Source organism: Populus euphratica, unplaced genomic scaffold (genome assembly GCF_000495115.2).
Source record: "Populus euphratica unplaced genomic scaffold, PopEup_1.0 scaffold40.1, whole genome shotgun sequence".
Classification (NCBI taxonomy): domain Eukaryota; kingdom Viridiplantae; phylum Streptophyta; class Magnoliopsida; order Malpighiales; family Salicaceae; genus Populus; species Populus euphratica.
In genome coordinates, this window is record NW_011499912.1 from 1,049,493 (window position 1) to 1,059,464 (window position 9,972).

Consider the following 9,972-nt stretch of genomic DNA (forward strand, 5'->3'; position numbering starts at 1 on the left):
TTCCGTTTATTAGATTCTACTTCGAAAAGCATTTTTAGATGAAATATTGCTTCTTCTTTTTTAAATTATAAAAAATAGTCTTATTATTTTAAAATAATAAAATTGTTAGGAGTACATGTTTACCTTGATATACCTATGCAATGTTCTGGGTATTATTACTTCCCTTATATTAATAAATATAAAAAAAACATACTTTTCATCTGAAGCAAACTTGCAGTTTTTTTTATCATTAATATATTCAAAATCAGGAAAATTAATTATGAATAATAACGAACATTTTATCTTACTATTCATGATTATATGAAATACATGTATAGAGGTATATAGACTATATTAAATCAATAAGTTATCTCAAATTTCGTATAATAATGTTTAATTATTATTATTTTTTTACTAACTTAGCAACTAAAAATCTTACTGAAATATACAAGTTCATGTAGTCATTTTACGTGTTCTGCAACACAACATTAAAACCTACACATCCTCTAAACTTCCACTAATAGCAATAATCACCGGAATTCAATCAGAATCAAAGGTGAAAGGTTGCTCGATTATGATATTACAAGGTGAAAGGTTGCTCGATTCAATCAGAATCAAAGTCGACTATAGCAAAAAGTTTTTCCTCCAATACAAGAACGCAATCTTATCTTTTGCCATACCAAATCTAAGTGCGCCAATAGCAAATTAATGATTCCTCCGAGTGACTAACAGATCGTTTTCCTCCTCCATGAAAAAACAATATTCAAGGTCGAGGGACTCAGGGCCATTCAATGTATCCATTGGTAGGGATGTGAGGCTGGAAGTTGCCTCTGCCATCACAAGCAAATTAAGGTTGGAATGGAAACAATATTGGGTCTACGCACTATGGATGAAACTGGACACCATGATTACTTTATACTGTGACTACAGGACATGGCTCTCCTGTAAAGGAACTTCCACTCTTTTTAACTCTCTTTTCCCTTTTCTTCTTTTTCCTAAAAAAAAAAAATTGGTCATTTTTCACGCTCCTACTCGTTTTGTATGAAAATTATTCTCCAAATAAAATACTTTAATATAGAATATTAACTTATTTAAGATAAATTATAAGTAAATAACAAATTAATTATAAAAAATCCTTTACTGACATATAATAAAAACTTAAAAAATTAAAAGATATATATATATATATATATATATATATATATATTATCACTCGTAGTCTAAGTGGGTTTTAGGTTCATGTCACATGCATTTATTTAATATAAACACAGGTCTGGAATCCTAGGACTATAAGCCTAAATTGGGTTTATTGTAGAATAATTATTCGACTCACAAAAAAAAAATGTTTTTTTCGGTATATAAATAAATGGTCTACACAATAATCTTTCTCTTCCTAAATAGTTTGTTTTCAAAGGCAAAAAACCATTGTTTTTAGGCAAAAAGAAAAAAAACATTGTCAGTTTTTTGTTTATTTTTATTTTTATTTTTATGGAGGGTGACTAAGGTAAAGTGATGGGAATTTATTTTAATAATCACCAAAATTAATTCTGCTTTAATTTTGATTTTAATAAAAATGGATTGAAGAGAATATGTTTTGCACACAAACAAGTAGTCGAGCTCTTTTACCTTCCTTGAGGCACTTGCTATGCCATTTTTCTATAGTCATTTAAGAGTATAAAGAATAATATAAATTATATTCTAAAACTTTATTTAATCATTTAAATTTTTAGATTGAGATAATTTTTTGATATAGTATCAGAACCTTAATTATCAAATTATCACAAGTTCAAATTTTACCATGCATATTTATTTGATAAAAATCAAGTAAAAAATAATATACACATTTACAAGTTTCAAGCCCAAAGTACTTTCATTTAAAAAAAATATATTAAAAAATAATATAAACCATATACTGAAACCTTACTAAATAATACATTCATGAAGATATTAATGCAATTTGCCTTTGTTTTATATTCTTAATACTTCAACATAAGTATACTAAACAATATATATATATATATAAAGTAAATTAGAAAGAATGGTTTCACAGTCATCAAACAATAAGCTTTCATGACCAAGATCATAACCTGCTATGTGCTTTCATAAATCACAAATGATGATCTTTTATTGAGACAAAGTCAGATTAAACTAAAGGTTATTTGAGACAATATCTGATAAGAGCTCAAAGATTTTATTTAATAAAAGGTTCTAAGAATAAATAAGATATATTTGTTAATATACTTTTTAAAATAAAAATTATCTTCTCTTAATAAAAGATTTCAAGTACAATATAAAGATTATACATAAAAAAATAAAAAATAAATATTTCTTAAATATTTTAAAAGATCTCATTTATAATTTTGCTCAAGGTTCTCATTCACCTTACGCCAGCTGTACATGGAGATCATCAGCTATGACATATCTATATCGCTTTTAAGAACTACTAGCTAGATTCTTTGAAATTTTGAAAATAGAAAAAAAACAATAACTTAATTTATATGGAATTTGGATACTCTGGCTATCAATGCAATCTCTATCTCTCTCTCTAAAATATTTCTATTTAATTAGATTTTGAGAATATTAATAAGAACGGCTTTTATTAATTAATTTTAAATTAAGTAGCTATTGTTTCAAATTTTAAAAGAAAATGTTTGGTTTAGAACTTGGTTTTGCTGAAAACATATACGTGTGTAATCTTAAAAAACAAGCAAAAGTTAATCATCAGATAAATATATTTTCCCGTATTGTTTCTCTTATAATCGGCTAAAAAAGATGATTCACTCTAGAAGCTTAATTAGTTACCAAGGAAGTGCGCTTAATTAATGGTTCCATGTGCAAATTGTGCTCAGAGTTTAAAGAGTTTCATGTTCAGTTTTGTGCTTCACATCTCCAATGGAAGTCATGGGTGCCTCATTAAATATATAGAATGTCTTCAAATTTCAAGATCTAAAATCATGATTTCCCTTTACCATCGAACTCAAGTCTTCCACCTCAAGAATAAGTGGGTATTTGTCTTATCATTGACGTGGGCCATTTGGCACTTTGCCAATAATCTTAATTTTGTTTGCTTTGACTTGGAGTCTTCATCTTTGATTTCTTTGGTGCTGATTTGATTATTTGACCATGGAGTATTTGAAAGTGTCAAGTGTTTTCTATTCAGAAATATATTATAATAATTTTTTATTATTTAAAAATTATTTTTGATATTAATATATTAAAATAATATAAAAAAATAAAAAAATATTAGTTTAAAATAAAAAAAATTAAAAAAATTATTTTTGAAATACAAAAACAAATATACTGAATGATATCAATAGATATATATTATGTATAGATTCTAGTAGTAGTTAGTGGGTGACAGTGGATGTACAATGTACGTGAAGAATAGTAGTATCCCATTAAGAGTGCTCGAAATTAATTTCTTTTATCTTTGTTTAGGTAAATGGAGATGGTGAAGAAACTTCTCTGATGGAGATCTATTAATTAATAAAAACTACTGGTCTCCATCCACTGAAATGGGATGCTAGTGGCGCACCTGAGCTTGATAAATGTATTTTTCTTTTACAAGATTGTCATCACCCAAAATTATGGACATCTTGAACTCATCTTTTTACGAAGGACTCCGTTCTAATTCATTTGAAGGATTTTTGTGCTATATTATAAAAAAATATTAAATTTGAGGTGAAAATACTAGTGATTACATGTACAGTGAATCCCTCAATTTTGTTTTTTTTTTTTATTTTTTTAATTTAGTAATTGTTTTTTACTTTCACAAAATGTATGTTAAGTAAACTTTTTTTCATTCACATCCTTCTTTTATTTTATTAGTTACCATTAATTAAAAATTGACTCTTTTAATTTATTTAATTAATTATATAATGTACATAATTTTTTATTTATTATTTCATTAACTAATGGTTATTTGTATACATATTTAATTTAGCTAAAATTAGTGTGAACACTTATATATATAATATGCAGGGCTATATATAAATATTTACAAATGTATATGGCCACCATAGACAAAATGTCTGAATTTCACCAGGGGAACGGTTTGTTTTTAAAATTAAACAGGCCGGTCAAGAAATTCTTAAGAATGCTTTCAAAATAATAGAATTCTTAAGAATGCTTTCAAATTAAGAATTTATGAGTATTATTTCTGGTTTTTTTTTAAAAAATATAGGAATATAGATATATTCTTAATTCTTAAGAATGCTTTCAAAATAATACTGGTTTTTTTTAAAAAAAATATAGGAATATAGATATATTCTTATATATTTCGGAGGTTATTTTCCAGGATATTCGATCGGAAATCCTTAAGTAAATTATAATTGCAACCTCAAAATTTGGATGTTTTTTCAATCAACCACCTGACTTTTCAATATAAAAATTAAAAATCCTTAAGTAAATTATAATTGCCACCTCAAAATTAATTTGGATGTTTTTTCAATCAACCACCTGACTTTTCAATATAAAAATTACAGCCTACCCAATTCTTGGTTAATGTGAAAAGTAATTTTAAAATAACCTCTGATCGCTCCTTAGTATTCAGTCAATTTCGAGCCCGCAATTGCATGTATACATGAATGAAGCTTACTTTTTTGGTACTGAAATCTGTTTGTTTGATCATGGACAGCACCAGAAAGGAGTATTTAAATATTAAATGCTTTAATTAATTAGTGGTTTCAAAGCAAAGCCCAATTAAGCTAGAAAAGTTATCGTTGGCCAAGACTTGATTTATTGCGTTACATTTTATTTAAATATTAAATGCTTTTATAGTATATAAGGCCCCAGTAAGCTTATGAGTTGTGGCAAAACACAACTACGAGACTTAAGCTACTTTGTTTCCAATGGCCACCCCAATTTGTTCCATCTCTCTTCTGAATGTTTTTCTTCTTCTATTCTCTTTGGAAAAGGGTTATGCTGTTGAAGAAAATGAGGCTACGAAAAGAAATCTTCATATTGTTAAAGTCAATTCTCTTCTGCCAACAACTGCTTGCAGCCACTCCTCTAAAGGTTTAATCACCATTCGAGCAATCTTATCTTGATTCATGTTTATTAATTATATATATTCATCTTGGTTGATCCTATGTTGGTTTAATCACGATTTTTTATTTAGATTCGATGCACATGCAAAATGATTCTTTGAATGATACGACATGAATATCTAAATTCTTGTTTTGGTTTGTCGTTTGGACTTCATTTCATAACGTAATTCAACTTATTTTAAAAGTGTTTTTTTATTTAAAATTATATTTTTATAATTTTTTTAATGGTTTTGATATGTTGATGTCAAAAATAAAAATACAATATTATTTTAATATATTTTTAATTAAAAAAATATATTTTCAAAAGCATTGTACATTATTTACCACACACACTCTTAATTTAAAAAGATAAAAAGAAGAATTGAAAATCATATAACTTTGTTTGTTTTTATGTTTTAAAAGTATTTTTAAAAAAAATTAATTTTTTTTTGTTTACTTCAAATTAATATTTTTTTTGATATTTTTAGTTATTTTAATATACTAATTCTAAAAATAATTTTTAAAAAATAAAAAATATTATTTTAATATATTTTTAAATAAAAAATATTTTAAAAATAACTACAACCAAACTCACGCGATCATACTCTAGAAGACTCACTTCAAAAGCTTTATCCTTTTTTATTTTATAAAAACCCTCTGAACAAATACAAAAGTCATGCATAAAATCTTTCTAACTGCTATGGCGAGCCACGAATGATATTTTATAAATAATTTACTTGTCACATAAAAGTTGTATAAAATCATTCGATTACATGTTATTATTGTTAATAAGACATTTTAGTATAAACTTTCTCTTTTTGTAGTCAAATAAGCTGGGGCAGAATGAGGGGTGCAAGTGGGAGTCACAGTACTCCCTTAAAGTTTAAAATGAACTTTGAAATTTAATATTTATTTTATACAAGTTTTATCTTTTTATTTTCAATAAAATGATTCCTACATGTAATCACACTAATTCAAGGTTTATGCATTTCAGTTTCAGACAGTTTATCCCTGGAAGTGGTGCACAGGCATGGCCCATGCATTGGTATAGTGAATCAAGAGAAAGGAGCAGACGCTCCTTCTAACATGGAAATCTTCCTTCGAGACCAAAATCGAGTGGATTCAATTCATGCTAGGCTCTCAAGTCGTGGCATGTTCCCAGAGAAGCAGGCTACATTGCCGGTCCAGTCTGGTGCATCTATCGGTGCTGGTGATTATGTTGTTACTGTGGGTCTTGGCACACCGAAAAAAGAATTTACCCTCATATTCGACACCGGCAGCGATATCACTTGGACTCAATGTGAGCCATGCGACAGGACATGCTACAAACAGAAGGAGCCAAGGTTAAATCCGAGCAAGTCTACTTCATACAAGAACATTTCGTGTTCCTCGGCTTTGTGCAACTTGGTCGCGTCAGGTAAGAAATTCTTGGAGGAAAAGCAACTCTAATGCAGTCCAATAATAAAGCGTAAAACTATACAACGCTAACAGTTGTAATAATTAAGGGGTCATTTGGGATCGAGTTTTTTATTTTTTATTTTTAAAAACATAAATAGAAAACTGTGTCTTTTTAACATAAAAACATCATTAATCAATTGTCAATTTTTTCCAAAATCAAGTAAAATGGTTTTAGAAATTTGTGTAAATTGTTGTTGGTTTTGCTTTTTTTAAAAAAAAAAAAAATCAAAGCAAACAAGTTTTCAGTTTCTGTTTCAAAAATTTGTATATAGAAATATAAAACAGAAACCGTCAATGATATGGAATTTCTTATAAATGTTGTGATATCCAATCTCAAAACCTACCTTTTTTGCCATTCAAAATTAAAAAATAAAAAAAAATCCACTAACTACGAATAATAATGAAGGCTTGACTACAAAAAGTATTTATAACGCATTTTTCTCAAAATATTTGTATAATTCTCAAAGATTTCCCCTGAAACTCAATTTCATATCGTAGAATTTTTCTTAATTATATGACTAACATATAAACAATAAAGCAATTGATGTGTTTTATCATCTTATTGGTTCGATTACATAACAAAAAACTTTTCTTCTTTTAAATCTATGCTGCTTGTACATTTGAACGAGATTCCATCCTAATTTTTCATTTTGTAGCAGGGTGTTAAGAGTAAGATACAAATTGGAATTTTAGTCATGAGGAGTGGTATTTAAGCATAGTTGTATATATTTCTCTACTATGCAGAAGGTAGCCAAAGTTGTTCTTCTTCAACATGCCGTTACCAAGTGCAATATGGAGACGGCTCCTACTCAATCGGATTTTTCGCTACAGAAACATTAACCCTTTCATCATCAGATGTGTTCAAGAACTTCTTATTTGGGTGCGGGCAACAAAACGATGGCCTATTTGGAGGAGCAGCCGGTTTGCTGGGACTTGGTCGGACCAAGTTAGCCTTACCATCACAAACTGCTAGAACTTACAAAAAGCTCTTCTCTTATTGCCTACCGGCATCCTCCAGCTCCAAAGGTTACCTCAGTCTTGGTGGAAAAGTCTCTAAGTCTGTGAAATTCACTCCTTTGTCTGCAGACTTTGACTCGACGCCATTTTACGGCCTGGACATAACCGGGCTAAGTGTTGGAGGGCGCGAGCTATCAATAGATGAATCGGCCTTTTCAGCTGGAACCGTTATTGACTCTGGCACGGTCATCACGAGACTGTCTCCGACAGCATACTCCGAGCTCAGCTCAGCATTTCAAAATTTGATGACAGATTATCCTTCGACAAGTGGGTATTCTATTTTCGATACGTGCTATGATTTTAGTAAATATGACACAGTAAGGATACCCAAGGTTGGTGTGACCTTCAAAGGCGGAGTCGAGATGGATATTGATGTGTCAGGGATTTTGTATCCAGTGAACGGTTTGAAGAGGGTTTGCCTAGCTTTCGCAGGAAATGAAGATGATAGTGATACTTCAATTTTTGGAAATGTTCAGCAAAGGACTTATCAAGTGGTCTATGATGGTGCAAAAGGAAGGGTTGGATTTGCCCCTGGTGGTTGTAGCTGAAATGACAAACAAGAACCATGACCAATAGTAGCTCCAATACAAATAAATGAATGTAAGATCAGCTTATACGTGGATCCGAGCTGAAATGAAATATATAGGAAAAAATAATAGAAAGGTGTGTGTAGTAACTCAAGAAACTTTACATACAATATATGCAATAAGCTCTCTACAAAGGGACTGGGATTCAATTCTTTGTTCCTTTGCTTTGTACATACAAGAAGCAAAAAAAAGTATTCTAGCTGAAAGGGAGCGGTAGGAGATGCTTCATAGGGTTGAACCTAGTAGAAGTGTTTTAAGCTAAAAAATCCTGTGGAATTTATAGTTTCTTTATCAACAATAACGACCTTCTTGTGTTGAAATGAGGTTATTACAATTCCAGAGGATATTCTATAAGTAAAATGGAATGAATTAGAGATTGCTTGTCTACAAAAACCTATCGTGGGTAAGAATACTAGCTCATATTAGCTTTATATCACGTCAAGTTGGATATCCCATATTGATTATATATTACCTTATATTACAACAAGCAGGATATTGTCTCAAATCTCATTATCATTTTGCTAGTAGAAACATGGCCACCTACAACCTATCAGACAGGGTAGAATCTTGCTGAGATATTTTAAATGGGGAAAAAACATTAGCAAGCGTTTCACGTTTTGTCCTATGATACCCTATATCTTCACAAGCCTATGTTTCTAGTCTTCGTTAGCCTCTTGAAGGAGTTTTCATTAGATAATCTGCGAGGGTCTGCCCACAATTTAGGCAGCCTGTTCATATGAGAACATCATTATGATGTCTTTTTATCAGTTGAGGGGCCTCCCAACCCAATTTTCGTGATTAATTTATTGATTCAAAGTTTCTAAATACATATTAGACTAATAAACTAAGATATTTATTGTTTGGTGTGCTGTAAAATTATGAATTACACAAGAAATTTTTTTTATAAAGTTGTTTGGTGTATTTTGAACAATATAAAAAATGATTTTTTAAATTATCTTCCTTGGTTTTGAACTCTGTTTTTTCATTTATTTTTCTTGTAATCTTGAGCATAGATTTTGTAAATGTATTTTGAGTAATATTTCCTTGAAATGGTAAACCGTTAGAAGCGTAAATAAACAAGGTAATGTTATTGGAATTCTAAGAGGTTAGTTGCATTTATTTATATTTTATATTAAAAAAATTAATAAAATCTTAAAGATAAATAATTGATCCTTAAAAATAATAGTTTTTTTATCTGAATATGATCTTAAATTCTTCTGCAAGTAAGTAAAGTACATTATATCTACTTTAACAGCTCAATTCTTGACCTTCTTTTTTTGTATATATTTTAAAAATTAAAAAAAAATATGTGTGTTTTTTCATAAAATTTAGTCCTTTTATTAATTTTTTCATTTTTATTTAATTTTTGTGTGATAAAAATGAATCATGAAAATCATTAAAAAGAATAGAAAAATCCAAAAAAAATACATAACTCGAGTTAAAATTGGACCAACAATTGAGTATCTCAAGCAAAAATAATGTTTAAGAATTTTTTGGGTCATAATTAAGGATTGAATTGAAAATAAATTGAAGAAAAATGGTTTAATTTAATTTGATTTGGCTAAGATTGAAATAAATTAGAAGTTCAAAGATGACTTTGAAATGAATAACCAATTTAGAAAATCAATTAGGTGCTTTATTGTAAAGGACGATTATAATTGGTAGTGGATTTGGCTATAAAATGAAGAATTGAAGAAACAAGGAGTCATATGAGAGCAATAGAAAAATCAAAGGGCATGTTGTAGTTCATTCAGGGGTGAAAATGAAAAAAAGAGAGAGAAAAAGAAGAAAATTGACCAAAATGAAAAAAATTTGGAGTCTAGGGACCAAAGAGCAAAATGATGTCAAAATGTAGGGACTAGGTTGAAATTGGCACAATTAAATTAGAAAAAACCTAATCCCTA

General features: G+C 29.0%; 1 protein-coding gene across 1 annotated transcript; it reads left to right on the plus strand.

Annotated features, from left to right (window-relative positions):
* Positions 1-4,802: 4,802 nt before the first annotated feature.
* On the plus strand, positions 4,803-8,388 carry LOC105134135 (protein ASPARTIC PROTEASE IN GUARD CELL 1-like). Its single transcript, XM_011038433.1, has 3 exons — positions 4,803-4,995; positions 6,001-6,423; positions 7,209-8,388. Exons 1-3 carry the CDS (start codon positions 4,830-4,832, stop codon positions 8,027-8,029), a joined length of 1,410 nt encoding a protein of 469 aa, XP_011036735.1. The 5' UTR covers positions 4,803-4,829; the 3' UTR covers positions 8,030-8,388.
* Positions 8,389-9,972: the final 1,584 nt, after the last annotated feature.

Coding starts and splice junctions, on each gene's coding strand:
- LOC105134135 (XM_011038433.1), top strand. CDS start 4,830: ATGGCCACCCCAATTTGTTCCATCTCTCTTCTGAATGTTTTTCTTCTT. Junction 4,996..6,000: donor TTGCAGCCACTCCTCTAAAG/GTTTAATCACCA, acceptor TATGCATTTCAG/TTTCAGACAGTTTATCCCTG. Junction 6,424..7,208: donor GTGCAACTTGGTCGCGTCAG/GTAAGAAATTCT, acceptor TCTACTATGCAG/AAGGTAGCCAAAGTTGTTCT.